The sequence below is a fragment of the Scyliorhinus torazame genome, chromosome 4 (genome assembly GCF_047496885.1).
Source record: "Scyliorhinus torazame isolate Kashiwa2021f chromosome 4, sScyTor2.1, whole genome shotgun sequence".
NCBI lineage: Eukaryota > Metazoa > Chordata > Chondrichthyes > Carcharhiniformes > Scyliorhinidae > Scyliorhinus > Scyliorhinus torazame.
In genome coordinates, this window is record NC_092710.1 from 369184063 (window position 1) to 369204206 (window position 20144).

Below are 20144 nucleotides of genomic sequence, written 5' to 3' on the forward strand. Positions count from 1 at the left end.
GGGAGGGGAGGGCTGAGTGGGAATGGTGGGTGTGGGGGAGGGGCTCGGGCTGAGTGGGAATGGTGGGTGTGGGGGAGGGGCTCGGGCTGAGTGGGAATGGTGGGTGTGGGGGAGGGGAGGGCTGAGTGGGAGTGGTGGGTGTGGGGGAGGGGCTCGGGCTGAGTGGGAAAGGTGGGTGTGGGGGAGGGGCTCGGGCTGAGTGGGAATGGTGGGTGTGGGGGAGGGGCTCGGGTTGAGTGGGAATGGTGAATGTGGGGGAGGGGCTCGGACTGAGTGGGTGTGGTGGGTGTGGGGGAGGGGCTCGGGCTGAGTGCGAATGGTGGGTGTGGGGGAGGGGCTCGGGCTGGGTGGGAATGGTGGGTGTGGGGGAGGGGCTCGGGCTGAGTGGGAATGGTGGGTGTGGGGGAGGGGAGGGCTGGGTGGGAATGGTGAATGTGGGGGAGGGGCTCGGACTGAGTGGGAGTGGGGGTGTGGGGGAGGGGCTCGGGCTGAGTGGGAGTGGTGGGTGTGGGGGAGGGGCTCGGGCTGAGTGGGAACGGTGGGTGTGGGGAGGGGGAGGGCTGAGTGGGAATGGTGGGTGTGGGGGAGGGAAGGGCTGGTTGGGAATGGTGAGTGTGGGGGAGGGGCTCGGGCTGAGTGGGAATGGTGGGTGTGGGGAGGGGGAGGGCCGAGTGGGAATGGTGGGTGTGGGGGAGGGGCTCGGGCTGAGTGGGAATTGTGGGTGTGGGGGAGGGGAGGGCTGAGTGGGAATGGTGGGTGTGGGGGAGGGGAGGGCTGGGTGGGAATGGTGGGTGTGGGGGAGGGGCTCGGGCTAAGTGGGAATGGTGGGTGTGGGGGCGGGGAGGGCTGAGTGGGAATGGTGGGTGTGGGGGAGGGCCTCGGGCTGAGTGGGAATGGTGGGTGTGGGGGCGGGGCTCGGGCTGAGTGGGAATGGTGGGTGTGGGGGAGGGGCTCGGGCTGAGTGGGAATGGTGGGTGTGGGGGAGGGGCTCGGGCTGGGTGGGAATGGTTGGTGTGGGGGAGGGGCTCGGGCTGAGTGGGAATGGTGGGTGTGGGGGAGGGGAGGGCTGGGTGGGAATGGTGAATGTGGGGGAGGGGCTCGGACTGAGTGGGAGTGGTGGGTGTGGGGGAGGGGCTCGGGCTGAGTGGGAGTGGTGGGTGTGGGGGAGGGGCTCGGGCTGAGTGGGAATGGTGGGTGTGGGGAGGGGTAGGGCTGAGTGGGAATGGTGGGTGTGGGGGAGGGGAGGGCTGGGTGGGAATGGTGAGTGTGGGGGAGGGGAGGGCTGAGTGGGAATGGTGGGTGTGGGGGAGGGGCTCGGGCTGAGTGGGAATGGTGGGTGTGGGGGAGGGGCTTGGGCTCAGTGGGAATGGTGGGTGTGGGGGAGGGGCTCGGGCTGAGTGGGAATGGTGGGTGTGGGGGCGGGGCTTGGGCTCAGTGGGAATGGTGGGTGTGGGGGAGGGGCTCGGGCTGAGTGGGAATGGTGGGTGTGGGGGAGGTGCTCGGGCTGAGTGGGAATGGTGGGTGTGGGGGAGGGGAGGGCTGAGTGGGAATGGTGGGTGTGGGGGAGGGGCTCGGGCTGAGTGGGAATGGTGGGTGTGGGGGATGGGCTCGGGCTGGGTGGGAATAGTGGGTGTGGGGGAGGGGCTCGGGCTGAGTGGGAATGGTGGGTGTGGGGGATGGCCTCGGGCTGAGTGGGAATTGTGGGTGTGGGGGAGGATCTCGGGCTGAGTGGGAATGGTGGATGTAGGGGAGGGGCTCGGGCTGGGTGGGAATGGTGGGTGTGGGGGAGGGGAGGGCTGAGTGGGAATGGTGGGTGTGGGGAGGGGAGGGCTGGGTGGGAATGGTGGGTGTGGGGAGGGGGAGGGCTGGGTGGGAATGGTGGGTGTGGGGGAGGGGGAGGGCTGGGTGGGAATGGTGGGTGTGGGGGAGAGGCTCGGGCTGAGTGGGAATGGTGGGTGTGGGGAGGGGCTCGGGCTGAGTGGGAATGGTGGGTGTGGGGGAGGGGCTCGGGCTGGGTGGGAATGGTGGGTGTGGGGAGGGGCTCGGGCTGAGTGGGAATGGTGGGTGTGGGGGAGGGGCTCGGGCTGAGTAGGAATGGAGGGTGTGGGGGAGGGGCTCGGGCTGAGTGGGAATGGTGGGTGTGGGGAGGGGAGGGCTGAGTGGGAATGGTGGGTGTGGGGGAGGGGAGGGATGAGTGGGAATGGTGGCTGTGGGGGAGGGGAGGGCTGAGTGGGAGTGGTGGGTGTGGGGGAGGGGCCCGGGTTGAGTGGGCATGGTGGGTGTGGGGAGGGACTCGGGCTGAGTGGGAACGGTGGGTGTGGGGGAGGGGCTCTGGCTGAGTGGGAATGGTGGGTGTGGGGAGGGGCTCGGGCTGGGTGGGAATGGTGGGTGTGGGGAGGGGCTCGGGCTGAGTGGGAATGGTGGGTGTGGGGGAGGGGCTCGGGCTGAGTAGGAATGGAGGGTGTGGGGGAGGGGCTCGGGCTGAGTGGGAATGGTGGGTGTGGGGGAGGGGCTTGGGCTGAGTGGGAATGGTGGGTGTGGGGAGGGGGAGGGCTGAGTGGGAATGGTGGGTGTGGGGGAGGGGCTCAGGCTGAGTGGGAATGGTGGGTGTGGGGAGGGGCTCGGGCTGGGTGGGAATGGTGGGTGTGGGGGAGGGGCTCGGGCTGGGTAGGAATGGTGGGCGTGGGGAGGGGCTCGGGCTGAGTGGGAATGGTGGATGTGGGGGAGGGGAGGGCTGAGTGGGAATGGTGGATGTGGGGGAGGGGCCCGGGCTGAGTAGGAATGGTGAGTGTGGGGGAGGGGCTGAGTGGGAATGGTGGGTGTGGGGGGGCTGAGTGGCAATGGTGGGTGTGGGGGGCTGAGTGGGAATGGTGGGTGTGGGGGAGGGGCTGAGTGGCAATGGTGGGTGTGGGGGGGGCTGAGTGGCAATGGTGGGTGTGGGGGGCTGAGTGGGAATGGTGGGTGTGGGGAGGGGAAGGCTGAGTGGGAATGGTGGGTGTGGGGGAGGGGCTCGGGCTGAGTGGGAATGGTGGGTGTGGGGAGGGGAAGGCTGAGTGGGAATGGTGGGTGTGGGGAGGGGCTCGGGCTGAGTGGGAATGGTGGGTGTGGGGAAGGGGCTCGGGCTGAGAGGGAATGGTGGGTGTGGGGGAGGGGCTCGGGCTGGGTGGGAATGGTGGGTGTGGGGAAGGGGCTCGGGCTGAGAGGGAATGGTGGGTGTGGGGGAGGGGCTCGGGCTTGGTGGGAATGGTGGGTGTGGGGGAGGCGCCCGGGCTGAGCGAATGGTGGATGTGGGGGAGGGGCTCGGGCTGAGTGGGAGTGGTGGGTGTGGGGGAGGAGCTCGGGCTGGGTGGGAATGGCAGGTGTGGGGGAGGGGGAGGGCTGAGTGGGAATGGTGGGTGTGGGGGAGGGGCTCGGGCTGAGTGGGAATGGTGGGTGTGGGGGAGGTGCTCGGGCTGAGTGGTAATGGTGGGTGTCGTGGAGGGGAGGGCTGAGTGGGAATGGTGGGTGTGGGGGAGAGGCTCGCGCAGGGTGGGAATGGTGGGTGTCGTGGAGGGGAGGGCTGAGTGGGAATGGTGGGTGTGGGGGAGAGGCTCGGGCAGGGTGGGAATGGTGGGTGTGGGGGAGGGGCTCGGGCTGAGTCGGAATGGTGGGTGTGGGGGAGGGAGGGCTGAGTGGGAATGGTGGGTGTGGGGAGGGGAGGGCTGAGTGGGAATGGTGGGTGTGGGGGAGGGGAGGGATGAGTGGGAATGGTGGCTGTGGGGGAGGGGAGGGCTGAGTGGGAGTGGTGGGTGTGGGGGAGGGGCCCGGGTTGAGTGGGAATGGTGGGTGTGGGGAGGGACTCGGGCTGAGTGGGAACGGTGGGTGTGGGGGAGGGGCTCTGGCTGAGTGGGAATGGTGGGTGTGGGGAGGGGCTCGGGCTGGGTGGGAATGGTGGGTGTGGGGAGGGGCTCGGGCTGAGTGGGAATGGTGGGTGTGGGGGAGGGGCTCGGGCTCAGTAGGAATGGTGGGTGTGGGGGAGGGGCTCGGGCTGAGTGGGAATGGTGGGTGTGGGGGAGGGGCTTGGGCTGAGTGGGAATGGTGGGTGTGGGGAGGGGAGGGCTGAGTGGGAATGGTGGGTGTGGGGGAGGGGCTCAGGCTGAGTGGGAATGGTGGGTGTGGGGAGGGGCTCGGGCTGGGTGGGAATGGTGGGTGTGGGGGAGGGGCTCGGGCTGGGTGGGAATGGTGGGTGTGGGGAGGGGCTCGGGCTGAGTGGGAATGGTGGATGTGGGGGAGGGGAGGGCTGAGTGGGAATGGTGGGTGTGGGGGAGGGGCTCGGGCTGGGTGGGAATGGTGGGTGTGGGGGAGGCCTCGCGCTGAGTGGGAACGGTGGGTGTGGGGGAGGGGCTCGGGCTGAGTGGGAATGGTGGGTGTGGGGGAGGGGCTCGGGCTGTGTGGGAATGGTGGTTGTGGGGGAGGGGCTTGGGCTGAGTGGGAATTGTGGGTGTGGGGGAGGGGCTCGGGATGAGTGGGAATGGTGGGTGTGGGGGAGGGGATCGGGCTGGGTGGGAATGGTGGGTGTGGGGGAGGGGCTTGGGCTGAGTGGGAATGGTGGGTGTGGGGGAGGGGCTCGGGCTGGGTGGGAATGGTGGGCGTGGGGGAGGGGCTCGGGCTGGGTGGGAATGGTGGATGTGGGGGAGGGGAGGGCTGAGTGGGAATGGTGGGTGTGCGGGAGGGGCTCGGGCTGAGTGGGACTGGTGGGTGTGGGGGAGGGGCTCGGGCTGAGTGGGAATGGTGGGTGTGGGGGAGGGGAGGGCTGAGTGGGAATGGTGGGTGTGGGGGAGTGGAGGGCTGAGAGGGAATGGTGGGGAGGGGGAGGGCTGAGTGGGAATTGTGGGTGTGGGGGAGGGGAGGGCTGAGTGGGAATGGTGGGTGTGGGGGAGGGGCTCGGGCTGAGTGGGAATGGTGGGTGTGGGGGAGGGGCTCGGGCTGAGTGGGAATGGTGGGTGTGGGGGCGGGGCTTGGGCTAAGTGGGAATGGTGGGTGTGGGGGAGGGGCTCAGGCTGAGTGGGAATGGTGGGTGTAGGGGAGGGGCGCTGGCTGGGTGGGAATGGTGGGTGTGGGGGAGGGGAGGGCTGGGTGGGAATGGTGGGTGTGGGGGAGGGGCTCGGGCTGAGTGGGAATGGTGGGTGTGGGGGAGGGGCTCGGGCTGAGCGAATGGTGGGTGTGGGGGAGGGGCTCGGGCTGAGTGGGAATGGTGGGTGTGGGGGAGGGGCTCGGGCTGAGTGGGAATGGTGGGTGTGGGGGAGGGGCTCGGGCTGAGCGAATGGTGGGTGTGGGGAGGGGAGGGCTGAGTAGGAATGGTGGGTGTGGGGGAGGGGCTCGGGCTGAGTGGGAATGGTGGGTCTGGGGAGGGGAGGGCTGAGTGGGAATGGTGGGTGTGGGGGAGGGGCTCGGGCTGAGTGGGAATGGTGGGTGTGGGGAGGGGAGGGCTGAGTAGGAATGGTGCGTGTGGGGGAGGGGCTCGGGCTGAGTGGGAATGGTGGGTGTGGGGGAGGGGAGGGCTGGGTGGGAATGGTGGGTGTGGGGAGGGGAGGGCTGAGTGGGAATAGTGGGTGTGGGGAGGGGGAGGGCTGAGTGGGAATGGTGGGTGTGGGGAGGGGAGGGCTGAGTAGGAATGGTGCGTGTGGGGGAGGGGCTCGGGCTGAGTGGGAACGGTGGGTGTGGGGGAGGGTCTCGGGCTGAGTGGGAATGGTGGGTGTGGGGGAGGGGAGGGCTGGGTGGGAATGGTGGGTGTGGGGGAGGGGAGGGCTGGGTGGGAATGGTGGGTGTGGGGGAGGGGCTCGGGCTGAGTGGGAATGGTGGGTGTGGGGGAGGGTCTCGGGCTGAGTGGGAATGGTGGGTGTGGGGGAGGGGCTCGGGCTGAGTGGGAATGGTGGGTGTGGGGGAGGGGCTCGGGCTGAGTGGGAATGGTGGGTGTGGGGGAGGGGCTCGGGCTGAGTGGGAATGGTGGGTGTGGGGGAGGGGCTCGGGCTGAGTGGGAATGGTGGGTGTGGGGGAGGGGCTCGGGCTGAGTGGGAATGGTGGGTGTGGGGGAGGGGCTCGGGCTGAGTGGGAATGGTGGGTGTGGGGGAGGGGCTCGGGCTGAGTGGGAATGGTGGGTGTGGGGGAGGGTCTCGGGCTGAGTGGGAATGGTGGGTGTGGGGGAGGGTCTCGGGCTAAGTGGGAATGGTGGGTGTGGGGGAGGGGCTCGGGCTGAGTGGGAATGGTGGGTGTGGGGGAGGGGCTCGGGCTGAGTGGGAATGGTGGGTGTGGGGGAGGGGCTCGGGCTGCGTGAACTATGCTGAGGTCAGAAGGAAGTCTTTCCTTGTCCATGGACTGACCAATAGCTGTAGCCAGCTGCCTGGAATGTGAGCTGGTGCCGGGAAAAGGGTGAAGTTGGATTTCTCTGACAGTCAGATAGCCAATCACTGACGATACATTTTATGGCAATCCATCTGTGAGCTGCTGCTTCTTGTGAGATATAACTTTGTGATCTCCTCTGACAACTCCTCCCTCTGACCCTAGGTGGCTATTCTGAACCTGGAAATGCTCATTCATCATGAGGCGGCCATCCCGTGGACAGCTTTACGCTACCTGACAGGAGAAGTGGTGTATGGAGGCCGGGTTACTGACAACTGGGACAGACGATGTCTCAAAAGCACTCTGGACTGGTTTTACTCACCAGAGGCTCTGAAGGAAGGTTCCAGCTTCTCGACTGATGGGGTGAGACGACATCTGTGATGCACTTCGCTGTTCCCCTCTCAGTCAGTCATTGCACAGTCAGCTCTGTTCTATGTGCAGCTGACTGCCTGACCTCGTGTCCTCCGCTCACACTCTCCTCTAGGTGCTGACTGCCTGACCTCATGTCCTCCGCTCACACTCTCCTCTAGGTGCTGACTGTCTCCGTGTCCTCCTCTCACACTCTCCTCTAGGTGCTGACTGTCTCAGTGTCCTCCTCTCACACTCTCCTCTAGGTGCTGACTGCCTGACCTTGTGTCCTCCGCTCACACTCTCCTCTAGGTGCTGACTGTCTCAGTGTCCTCCTCTCACACTCTCCTCTAGGTGCTGACTGCCTGACCTTGTGTCCTCCGCTCACACTCTCCTCTAGGTGCTGACTGTCTAAGTGTCCTCCGCTCACACTCTCCTCTAGGTGCTGACTGTGTCCCAGTGTCCTCCTCTCACACTCTCCCCTAGGTGCTGACTGCCTGACCTCGTGTCCTCCTCTCACACTCTCCTCTAGGTGCTGACTGTCCCAGTGTCCTCCTCTCACACTCTCCCCTAGGTGCTGACTGCCTGACCTCGTGTCCTCCTCTCACACTCCTCTAGGTGCTGACTGTCTGTCCCAGTGTCCTCCTCTCACACTCCTCTAGGTGCTGACTGCCTGACCTCGTGTCCTCCTCTCACACTCTCCTCTAGGTGCTGACTGTCCCAGTGTCCTCCTCTCACACTCTCCCCTAGGTGCTGACTGCCTGACCTCGTGTCCTCCTCTCACACTCTCCTCTAGGTGCTGACTGTCTGTCCCAGTGTCCTCCTCTCACACTCTCCTCTAGGTGCTGACTGCCTGACCTCGTGTCCTCCTCTCACACTCTCCTCTAGGTGCTGACTGTCAGTCCCAGTGTCCTCCTCTCACACTCTCCTCTAGGTGCTGACTGTCCCAGTGTCCTCCTCTCACACTCTCCTCTAGGTGCTGACTGTCTGTCCCAGTGTCCTCTTCTCACATTCTCCTCTAGGTGCTGACTGTCAGTCCCAGTGTCCTCCTCTCACACTCTCCTCTAGGTGCTGACTGTCAGTCCCAGTGTCCTCCTCTCACACTCTCCTCTAGGTGCTGACTGTCAGTCCCAGTGTCCTCCTCTCACACTCTCCTCTAGGTGCTGACTGTCCCAGTGTCCTCCTCTCACACTCTCCTCTAGGTGCTGACTGTCTGTCCCAGTGTCCTCCTCTCACATTCTCCTCTAGGTGCTGACTGTCTGTCCCAGTGTCCTCCTCTCACATTCTCCTCTAGGTGCTGACTGTCTGACCCAGTGACCTCCTCTCACATTCTCCTCTAGGTGCTGCTGACTGTCCCAGTGTCCTTTTCTCACATTCTCCTCTCGGTGCTGCTGACTGTCTGACTGCGTGGGTTTCCTCCATGTGCTGCGGTTTTCTCCCATAGTTCAAAGATGTACAGGCTAGGTGGATTGGCCGTGATAAATTGCCCCTTAGTTATCCAGGGATGTGAAGACTGAGGTTATGGGGTTGCAGGGATAGGGTGTGACATGGATTGGTGCGGGTCAATGGGCCAAATGGCCTCCTTCTACACTTTAGGGATTCTGGAGCACTGGGCTAAATCGCTGGCTTTTAAAGCAGACCCAGGCAGGCCAGCAGCACGGTTCAATTCCCGTACCAGCCTCCCCGAACAGGCGCCGGAATGTGGAGACTAGGGGCTTTTCACAGTAACTTCATTTGAAGCCTACTTGTGACAATAAGGGATTTTTCATTTCATTCAAATGCCTTATTCCAAAAAGCTGTTGAGGTTGAAAATTTCAGACTGAGATGAACAGATTTTAGATAGGCAAGGGGAATGAAAGTTATGGAACCAAGACATGTGGAAACACTTGAGGTAGAGTTCAGCTTACAATCTAATTGAATGATAGGACAAGCTGGAGAGGCTGAATGGTCTCCAGATCTTTAATACCCTTACTCTACATCATTAGGTTTACTGTATGATCTCCGAGAACATGGATTTGCTGCAGTGTATAAACTACATTGAATCACTGCCAGACACTGATTCTCCGGATATCTTTGGAATGCATCCGAACGCTGAGAAGGCGTATCTGGAAAGCCAAGCCAAGGCGTTCATGGACACCATCAACAGCATCGAACCGCATCTGAGTGCTGGGGTACAGACAATCAGGTCAGTTCAGCATCGTGCTTCAGGCACCAAGTGGGGGCCCAATGGGCGCTGTTGTATCTTTTAATTCACTTCAGAAGAAATAGACAGCCGTAGCCAGTGTGTTTGCTGCCAGATTAACGGAGGTTTATTGAATAGGTCGTCACCGGACACGGTGACTAGACTCCCCAAAAAGCCTGTGAAGTAGCCAATGATACACGTAAGCCATGGGACTTGGCTCATAAAGGGACATTGCACACGATAACAACGGCCCTCTCCCTTTACCTTGAAGGTCCAACACCACGAAGAACTAGTATTTTAACATTTACATCGACAGGGTGAGCAGCCCTTATCCAAAATGCTTGAAGCCGAGTGTCTATTGGATTTCAGAATTTTTCAGATTTCGGAATATAATGTGTATTTGCAGAACATTCGGACCTGTGCATGTGTGGTGCATTGAGACTGCACATGTGTGGTGCGTTAGGACTGCACATGTGTGGTGCATTGAGACTGCACATGTGTGGTGCATTGAGACTGCGCATGTGTGGTGCATTGGGATTGCGCATGTGTGGTGCGTTGGGGTTGCGTATGTGTGGTGCGTTGGAGTTGCGTATGTGTGGTGCATTGGGACTGCGCATGTGTAGTGCGTTGGGACTGCGCATGTGTGGTGCATTGGGACTGCGCATGTGTAGTGCGTTGGGACTGCGCATGTGTGGTGCATTGGGACTGCGTATGTGTGGTGCATTGGGAACTATACATGTGTGGTGCATGGGGAACAGTGCACGTGTGGTGCGTTGGAAAACTGTACATGTGCGGTGCATTGGGACTGCACAGGAGTGGTGCATTGGGAACTGTACATGTGTGGTGCATGGGGAACTGTACATGTGTGGTGCATGGGGAACTGTACATGTGCGGTGCATGGGGAACTGTACATGTGTGGTGCATGGGGAACTGTACATGTTCGGTGCATGGGGAAATTGTACATGTGTGGTGCATGAGGAACTGTACATGTGTGGTGCATGGGGAACTGCATGCGTGGTGCATGGGGAACTGCATGCGTGGTGCATGGGGAACTGCATGCGTGGTGCATGGGGAACTGTACATGTGTGGTGCATGGGGAACTGAACATGTGTGGTGCATGGGGAACTGTACATGTGTGGTGCATGGGGAACTGCATGCGTGGTGCATGGGGAACTGCATGCGTGGTGCATGGGGAACTGTACATGTGTGGTGCATGGGGAACTGAACATGTGTGGTGCATGGGGAACTGCATGTGTGGTGCATGGGGAACTGTACATGTGTGGTGCATGGGGAACTGTACATGTGCGGTGCGTTGGAAACTGCATGTGTGGTGCGTTGGAAAAAGTGCATGTGCGGTGTATTGGAAACCATGCATGTGTGGTGCATGGGCAGCTGTGCATGTGCGTTGCATTGGAAACTTCCCGTAACAGCCTCCCCAAAGGCACATGAAGGAAATTGCAGATATCTAGGTTTTTGGCACGCCCAATCCCCTGCGCTCCTCCCGGCCCCTTCCCTCCTCCCCGGGCCCCTCCCTCCTCCCGGCCCCCTCCCTCCTCCCGGCCCCTTCACTCCTCCCGGCCCCTTCCCTCCTCCCGGCCCCCCTCCCTCCTCCCGGCCCCTTCACTCCTCCCGGCCCCTTCACTCCTCCCGGCCCCTTCCCTCCTCCCGGCCCCGGCCCCTCCCTCCTCCCCGGCCCCCTCCCTCCTCCCGGCCCCCTCCCTCCTCCCGGCCCCTTCCCTCCTCCCGGCCCCTTCCCTCCTCCCGGCCCCTTCCCTCCTCCCGGCCCCGGCCCCCTCCCTCCTCCCGGCCCCTTCCCTCCTCCTGGCCCCCTCCCTCCTCCCGGCCCCTCCCTCCTCCCGGCCCCCTTCACTCCTCCCGGCCCCTTCACTCCTCCCGGCCCCTTCCCTCCTCCCGGCCCCTTCCCTCCTCCCGGCCCCTTCCCTCCTCCCGGCCCCTTCACCTCCTCCCGGCCCCTTCCCTCCTCCCGGCCCCTTCCCTCCTCCCGGCCCCGGCCCCTCCCTCCTCCCGGCCCCTTCCCTCCTCCTGGCCCCCTCCCCTCCTCCCGGCCCCTTCACTCCTCCGGCCCCTTCACTCCTCCCGGCCCCTTCACTCCTCCCGGCCCCTTCCCTCCTCCCGGCCCCCTCCCTCCTCCCGGCCCCCTCCCTCCTCCCGGCCCCCTCCCTCCTCCCGGCCCCCTTCCCTCCTCCCGGCCCCTTCCTCCTCCCGGCCCCTTCCCTCCTCCCGGCCCCTTCCCTCCTCCCGGCCCCTTCACTCCTCCCGGCCCCTTCACTCCTCCCGGCCCCTTCCCTCCTCCCGGCCCCTCCCTCCTCCCGGCCCCCTCCCTCCTCCCGGCCCCCTCCCTCCTCCCGGCCCCTTCCCTCCTCCCGGCCCCCTCCCTCCTCCCGGCCCCCTCCCTCCTCCCGGCCCCTTCCCTCCTCCCGGCCCCCTCCCTCCTCCCGGCCCCCTCCCTCCTCCCGGCCCCTTCCCTCCTCCCGGCCCCTTCCCTCCTCCCGGCCCCCTCCCTCCTCCCGGCCTATTCCCTCCTCCTGGCCCCCTCCCTCCTCCCGGCCCCTTCCCTCCTCCCGGCCCCTTCCCTCCTCCCGGCCCCTTCACTCCTCCCGGCCCCCTCCCTCCTCCCGGCCCCCTCCCTCCTCCCCGGCCCCTTCCCTCCTCCCGGCCCCTTCCCTCCTCCCGGCCCCTTCCCTCCTCCCGGCCCCTTCCCTCCTCCCGGCCCCTTCCCTCCTCCCGGCCCCCTCCCTCCTCCCGGCCCCCTCCCTCCTCCCTCCTCCCGGCCCCCTCCCTCCTCCCCGGCCCCCTCCCTCCTCCCGGCCCCCTCCCTCCTCCCGGCCCCCTCCCTCCTCCCGGCCCCCTCCCTACTCCCGGCCCCTTCCCTCCTCCCGGCCCCTTCCCTCCTCCCGGCCCCTTCCCTCCCCCCGGCCCCTTCCCTCCCCCCGGCTCCTTCCCTCCTCCGGCCCCCTCCCTCCTCCCGGACCCTTCCCTCCCCCCGGCCCCTTCCCTCCTCTCGGCCCCTTCCCTCCCCCCGACCCCTTCACTCCCCCCGGCCCCCTCCCTCTTCCGACTCCTTCACTCCTCCCGGCCCCAACCCTCGTTTTGTCTTTCATTGCTAGAGAGATGGAGTTCAAGACTAGTGAGGTTATGCTGCAATTGTATAGGGTGTTGGTGAGGCCGCATCTGGAGTATTGTGTTCAGTTTTGGTCTCCTTGCCTGAGAAAGGACATATTGGCACTGGAGGGAGTGCAGAGGAGATTCACTAGGTTGATCCCAGAGTTGAGGGATTAGATTATGACGAGAGGTTGAGTAGACTGGGACTGTACTCACTGGAGTTTAGAAGGATGCGGGGGGATCTTATTGAGACATATAACAATTATGAAGGGAATAGATAGGATAGATGCGGGCAGGTTGTTTCCACTGGCAGGTGAAAGCAGACTAGGGGCATAGCCTCAAAATAAGGGGAGGTAGATTTAGGACTGAGTTTAGGAGGAACTTCTTCACCCAAAGGGTTGTGAATCTCTGGAATTCCTTGCCCAGTGAAGCAGTTGAGGCTCCTTCTTTAAGCGTTTTTAAGAAAAAGATAGATGCCTTTCTAAAGAATAAAGGGATTCGGGGATATGGTGTACGGGCCGGAGAGTGGAGCTGAGTCCACAAAGATCAGCCATGATCTCATTAAATGGCGGAGCAGGCTCGAGGGGCCAGATGGCCTACTCCTGTTCCTAGTTCTTATGTTCTTATGTTCAGGGCCAGTGAGGGGTTTCAGGGCCAATGAGGGGGTTCAGGGCCAATGAGGGGGTTCAGGGCCAATGAGGGGTTCAGGGCCAATGAGGGGGTTCAGGGCCAATGAGGGGGTTCAGGGCCAATGAGGGGGTTCAGGGCCAATGAGGGGGTTCAGGGCCAATGAGGGGGTTCAGGGCCAATGAGGGGGTTCGGGGCCAATGAGGGGTTTCGGGGCCAATGAGGGGTTTCGGGGCCAATGAGGGGTTTCGGGGCCAATGAGGGGGTTTCGGGGCCAATGAGGGGTTTCGGGGCCAATGAGGGGTTTCGGGGCCAATGAGGGGTTTCGGGGCCAATGAGGGGTTTCGGGGCCAATGAGGGGTTTCGGGGCCAATGAGGGGTTTCGGGGCCAATGAGGGGGTTTCGGGGCCAATGAGGGGGTTTCGGGGCCAATGAGGGGTTTCAGGGCCAATGAGCGGGTTTCAGGGCCAATGAGGGGGTTTCGGGGCCAATGAGGGGTTTCGGGGCCAATGAGGGGTTTCGGGGCCAATGAGGGGTTTCGGGGCCAATGAGGGGTTTCGGGGCCAATGAGGGGTTTCGGGGCCAATGAGGGGTTTCGGGGCCAATGAGGGGTTTCGGGGCCAATGAGGGGTTTCGGGGCCAATGAGGGGTTTCGGGGCCAATGAGGGGGGTTTCGGGGCCAATGAGGGGTTTCAGGGCCAATGAGGGGTTTCAGGGCCAATGAGCGGGTTTCAGGGCCAATGAGGGGGTTTCAGGGCCAATGAGGGGTTTCAGGGCCAATGAGGGGGTTCAGGGCCAATGAGGGGGTTCAGGGCCAATGAGGGGGTTCAGGGCCAATGAGGGGGTTCGGAGTCAATGAGGGGGTTGAGGTTTTATGTGGGGGTTTGTGATCAAAGACGGGGTTCGGGGATAATGAGGGTTTTCAGGCTCAGTCACCAGTTTGAGTGTCGATGAGCGGGTTCAGGATCGACAAGTGGGCTCAGGGCCAATATTGGGGTGAACGGTCAATGGGGTTCAAGGTCAATGGGGGTTCAGGGTCATTGAGGAGGTTCACTGCCAATGAGGGGGGTTGAGGTCATCGAGTGGTTGAGGGTGTGATTGAGTGTCAGGGAGGGGGTTCTGGCATCAGGAGGGGGAACTGGGTGTTTTTGGAGGGTGGTGTTGAGAGGGTCTCTGAGTAACAGCACGCATTGGGGTTTCAATCCCATGTGTTAGTCATTGGGACTTTTAACAGCTTCCACATAATGGCCTCTATCAGACTGAACGAGGTGCATCTTTACTTGTTGCTTTTCAGGGAGCAATGGAGTGAAGGTGAAATAGTGCTGGAGAAAGCTGAGGGCTTGCTGAAGAAGCTGCCTCAAACAGTGGAGGGCATATACGAATCAGATGACACCTTGATGGACTTGACCCACCTGCTGGCTTTACCCTCCTGGACAAAATATGTTGCAGCGATTCAAGGTGGGGCTGGGCTCTGGAAACAGTCAGATTTTAAGATTTTAGTCACAAGGTAATATTACGAAATGGATCTCACTGGTAAGGGGTATCGGCTTCCAAACCTACGGCCGCTACCATCTAGAAAGACAAGGGTGGCAGGTACCAACGTGTTCCCCTCCAAGTCACACACCAACTTGTCCTGAAAATATATAGATGTTCCTTCACTGTCGCTGGGTCAAAACCCTGGAACTCCCTTCTGTCCCTACCTACATCCCTAGAATGAATTCAAAAAGAACTGCTCTGGAAGCATCACCCTAACTTTTGTGTCTAGGTCTATGAAGTAGGCATTGAACCCACTGTCATGATATTCAAACACACACATCATGATAGACACACCAACAGACAAATCAGAACACACAACACCACAACCAATCACAGAAAGATATAAAAGCACAGACACGACCCCCGGTGGTCAGTATTAGCTGCAGAGGAGGACCAGGACAGATCTGCTACCAAACACACTCGGAGACAGCACGTGCAGAGTATCCAGAACGAACTGTATTATAAGAGTTAAAATAATATAGAGTTGTACCACATACAACTGTGTTGGCTCATCTGTGCACCAGAGCACCCAACACCACACCCACAAACACCTGGCTTCGAGACATGAGTGCCATCTATTGAGTGGCAGCTGAGAACGATGGAGGTTTCAGTTACAGCCAGCTCCCTCCACCCCACAAACCGTCTCCATCCCAACTGTGCTCCCTACTCATTACTCTCTGGTTAATACAAATAACCTTTATTAGTGTCACAAGTAGGCTTGCATTAACATTCCAATGAAGTTACTGTGAAAAGCCCCTAGTCGCCACATTCCGGCGCCTGTTCGGGTCACAGAGGGAGAATTCAGAATGTCCAATTCACCAACAGCACGTCTTTCGGGACTTGTGGGAGGAAACCGGAGCACCCGGAGGAAACCCACGCAGACACGGGGAGAACGTGCAGACTCTGCACAGACAGTGACCCAAGCCGGGAATCGAACCTGGTGAGTCACTGGATGTTTCTCACTGCATGTCATCTCAGCAAGACCCACAGGAATTATCTGAAGTCAGAGGAAGAGATAAAGAGACTGCTGATTTATTATGGGCAGCACGGTAGCACAGTGGTTAGCACTGCTGTTTCACAGCGCCAGGGACCCAGGTTCGATTTTCGGCTTGGGTCACTGTCTGTGCGGAGTCTGCACATTCTCCCTGCGCCGGAATGTGGAGACTAGGGGATTTTCACAGGAACTTCATTGCAGTGTTAATGTAAGCCTACTTGTGACACTAATAAATATTATTATTATTATTACTGCCCCACCCGTGAGTGTCACTGCCTCATCCTTCAGACAAAGTCAGTTGCCTTTGTCCAAAGCTTCAGCTTGGGCGGTGTTCCTGCTTTCCTCATTATTGTGCCCATCTCGTCCCCAGGCTACGATTGTTTGGCAAACTCAGCACTGCTGACCATTTTGAGGCAGGAGATCCATCGATTTAACCGGCTGCTGTCAGTGGTTTGTTCGTCACTTCGCTCCCTGTGCCTTGCGGTGAAGGGACAGATTATCCTCACCGATGCTCTTGAGGACGCCTACAACTCCTTTCTCAGCATGAAGATGCCCACACTTTGGCAGGTAAGTTATTGACTATTGCTGAGGCATCCTACATCCAATAAGATGGAAAGTACTCTGTGGCAGAGCAGGCGGTCCTGGCAACACAGACTCACAGGTCAATAAACTTCCAAAGGACATGGAGAGGTTGGTGGAATGGGCTGACAAGTGACAGAGGAAATTTAATGTAGCCAAGTGTAAAGTGATTCGCTTTGGTGGGTAGTGCAAGGAGAAGTAACATAAAATAAAGGACACAATTCTAAAGGGAATGCTGGATCAGAGGAATCTGGAGGTATATACACACGAATTGGTGAAGGTGGCAGGGCAGGTTAAGGTATATGGGATCCTGGCCTTTATAAATAGAGGGAAAGGGGACAAAAGCAAGGATCGGTTGCTTGGTTGTCCAAAACCTGGATATTGCCAAAATGAAAGACATGTTGCACTAATCAAGACAAATGTAAGAATGCCAAATTTCAAATGATCAATTAGCAAGTCGGCTCTGATTGGCCGAGGCATTGCCATGGAGAAAACAACGGGGAACTATAGGCTCTTCAAGCTCCTGTGTAATTCAAAAAAGGAGCAAAGCGTGAAAAGATTTGTTTGGTTTGCAGGGGATGGGCCCTGTGTATGAATGTATTAGTACACTTTGAGTCAGTGTAACTGAGCCACGCTCCAAGTTTGACTGATTATCTGAAATTAGTTGCTACCACAGCTGTTAGCACATTCAGGATTGTTCAGCAAGTGCTGCCCAATCACATCTAACATTAGATGTTTTGTTTTAGATTTTGCAAGCGTGGGCTGGTTATGTACCATCTGTACTATTATGAACAGCCAGAAGAATATGTTTTTTTTTCAATCAGACAAGCATTCCGGCTGTTGGAATGGGCTGTTGGAATACATTCATACACGGGGACTGTTCTCTGCAAACGAAAGGAATCTGTTCGAGCCATGCATTTTTGTGAATGACGTGGAAACACTGGGAGCCTGTAGTGCCCTGTTGCTTTCTCCATGGCAACACATAAGCCAATCAGAATCGACTTGCCAACCAATCAGCACCCTTTTCGGCAGCACGGTTGTACAGTGGTTAGCACTGTTGCTTCACAGCGCCAGGGCCCCAGGTTCGAGTCCCAGCTTGGGTCACTGTCTGTGCGGAGTCTGCACATTCTCCCCGTATCCGCGTGGGTTTCCTCCGGGAGCTCCGGTTTCCTCCCACAAGCCCCGAAAGACGTGCTGTTGGGTGGATTGGACATCCTGAATTCTCCCTCTGTGACCTGAACAGGCGCCGGAATATGGCGACTAGGGGATTTTCACAGTAACTTCATTGCAGTGTTAATGTAAACCTACTTGTGACAATAATAAAGATTATTAATAGATTATCATTATTGTTACTGGACTAGTAATCCAGAGATCCAAAGTACTTTGGGGTCCCAGGTTTGAATCCTGCCACTGCAGATGGTGAAATTTGAATTCAATAGAATGATGATTAAAAGTTTAATGATGACCATGAAACCATTGTCGATTGTTGTAAAAACCCATCTGGTTCACTAATGTCCTTTAGGGAAAGAGTTTGTCGTCCTTACCTAGTATTACCTGGTCTGGCCTACATGTGACTCCAGATCCACAGCAGTGTGGTTAACTCTTAAATGCGCTCAGTGATGGGCAAGAAATACTGACCCATCCAGCAACACCCACATCCCATGAACACATTCTTTAAAATGATCAAGAAAATAAGTTCAGAGATCTGGGGCAAAATTCTCTGGTATCGGCGCGATTTCCGCCGACTGGCGCCCAAAACGGCGCAAAACAGTCGGGCATCGCGCCGCCCCAAAGGTGCGGAATGCTCCGCATCTTGGGGGGCCGAGCCCCAACCTTAAGGGGCTAGGCCCGCGCCGGACGAATTTCCGCCCCGCCAGCTGGAGGAAAAGGCCTTTGGTGCCCCGCCAGCTGGCGCGGAAATGACCTCTCCGGGCAGCGCATGCGCGGGAGCGTTAGCGGCCGCTGACGGCTTTCCCGCGCATGCGCAGTGGAGGGAGTCTCTTCTGCCTCCGCCATGGTGGAGACCGTGGCGAAGGCAGAAGGAAAAGAGTGCCCCCACGGCACAGGACCGCCCGTGGATCGGTGGGCCCTGATCGCGGGCCAGGCCACCGTGGGGGCACCTCCGGGGCCAGATCGCCCTGCGCCCCCCCCCCCCAGGACCCCGGAGCCCGCCCGCGCCGCCTTGTCCCGCCGGTAAGAGGGGTGGTTTAATCCACGCCGGCGGGACAGGCATTTTAGCAGCGGGACTTCGGCCCATCCGGGCCGGAGAATCGCGGGGGGGGGGGGGCCCGCCAACTGGCGCGGCGCGATTCCCGCCCCCGCCAAATATCCGGTGCCGGAGAATTCGGCAACCGACGGGGGCGGGATTCACGCCAGCCCCCGGCGATTCTCCGACCCGGCGGGGAGTCGGGGAATCTCGCCCCTGAAGAGAAGTTTATGAAGGAAACTAGAAAAATAAAAAGAAGTGTCCAAGAAATCTGGAGTTAAATGAACTGAGGCCAAGATATTATTCAGAAGAATTAAAGGAAGAGCAATCAAAGTGTTCTGATTTGAAGACACAATTGCAGTAACCAGATTTAGATGAACCAGCGTTAGGTGAAATGTTTGATGTCATTTTAATACAGTCTTTAATAGCTTTAATACAGAGAATTAAAGCTATTGTGAGCTGTTTGCACAGTCGTCAAGAGAAAGAAATCCTAAAGGGATTGGTGTAAAATTCTGGACTGGATTCGCTGTAAATTCTGGACTGGATTTCAGAATGTAAACCACTGAGGGAAAGCATTATTATCAGAGAAGATTTTAAAGTGTGGTTTTGGGAGTAGAGTTTGAACACTCTTGTGTGATTATCATCTTGGAGGATTCTGAGGAGAAATCCACAGACACTAACTTGAGTTCAGAGTAGTGTGTGTATTTAACCACGGCCAATCTGTGTGCTTAAAAGGGACTTTATGTTAATAGAGTCATAGAGGTTTACAGCATGGAAACAGGCCCTTCGGCCCAGCTTGTCCATGCTGCTCAGTTATTACCACTAAGCTAGTCCTAAATGCCTGCATTTGGCCCATAACCCTCTATGCCCATCTATACCCATATAACTGTCTAAATGCTTTTTAAACAACAAAATTGTACCGCCTCTACTACTGCCCGTTCCAGACGCTCACCACCCGCTGTGTGGAAAAAATTGCCGCTCTGGACCCTTTTGTATCTCTCCCCTCTCACCTTAAACTGATGCGCTCTAGTTCTAGACTCCCCTACTTCTGGGAAAAGATGTTGACTATCTACCTTATCCATGCCCTCATGGGCAGCATGGTGGCGCAATGGTTAGCATTGCTGCCTCATGGCGCTGAGGTCCCAGGTTTGATCCCGGCCCTGGCTATTCTCCCACATTTATGGACGGCACAGGAGCACAGTGGTTAGCACTGTGGCTTCACAGCTCCAGGGTCTCAGGTTCGATTCCCGGCTTGGGTCACTGTCTGTGCGGAATCTGCACGTTCTCCCCGTGTCTGCGTGGGTTTCCTCCGGGTGCTCCGGTTTCCTCCCACAGTCCAAAGATGTGCAGGTTAGGTGGATTGACCATGCTAAATTGCCCTTGGAGTCCCAAAAAAACACGTTAGTGGGGTTACTGGGTTACGGGGATAGGGTGGAGGTGTGGTCTTAAGTGGGGTGCTCTTTCCAAGGGCCGGTGCAGACTTGATGGGCCGAATGGCCTCCTTCTGCACTGGACATTCTATATGATTCTATATGATTCTGCACCTCATGAACTAGAGGCAATCCAAAACTGTTCTGCCCATGTCTCTACTCCTAGTGAATCCCATTTAGTCATCTCTCTCACTGACTAGTCAGACAATGCCTCCACTTTAAAATTTTCATCCTTGATTTCAAGTTCCTCCAGCTACACAAACTGCCAAGATGCCTGCGTCGTCTAATTCAGAGCAAGCATCCTCTGAATTTTAATCCAATTTGAATCGTTCCATCATTGGTGGTCGTGACTTCAGCTGCCTAGGGTCCAAGGTCTGGAGAACCCTTCTTAAACCTCCTCACCTCAGGCCCTTGCTTTCCCCCCAAGACTCTCCTTAAAGCTTACCATTTTGACCAAGCTCCATGTTGAGGTGCCCTCGCACTGTCTGACCTGCCCCAGCCGCACCCACCTTTCTCAGTGGGCCTGCCGAGGCTCCAGAATTGACAACCCTCTAATTATACTGGCAGCATTGTCCTCAATGGAAAGGCAAACACTGACGCAGCCAATGGGGCGGATTGGTCAGGGAGTGGCGGCCATTCTTCTGCTAAGTGGGAGATTGGGATTCCTAGTTGTTGCTGCAGGAGAATCCAGCTCTGAGTATATTGTGAGTGGGCGGACGGAGTATAAAGTGAAGATGTGTG

General features: G+C 59.0%; 1 protein-coding gene across 1 annotated transcript in view; it reads left to right on the forward strand.

Moving 5' to 3' along the window:
* Positions 1-20144, forward strand: part of LOC140411533 (dynein axonemal heavy chain 6-like) — a 218943-nt gene that overhangs the window by 70260 nt on the left and 128539 nt on the right. The window contains exons 6-9 of the mRNA XM_072500620.1: positions 6544-6741; positions 8712-8911; positions 13953-14116; positions 15559-15755. Of these exons, the coding sequence (XP_072356721.1) occupies positions 6544-6741; positions 8712-8911; positions 13953-14116; positions 15559-15755 (759 nt within the window). The remainder of the gene's footprint in view (positions 1-6543; positions 6742-8711; positions 8912-13952; positions 14117-15558; positions 15756-20144) is intronic.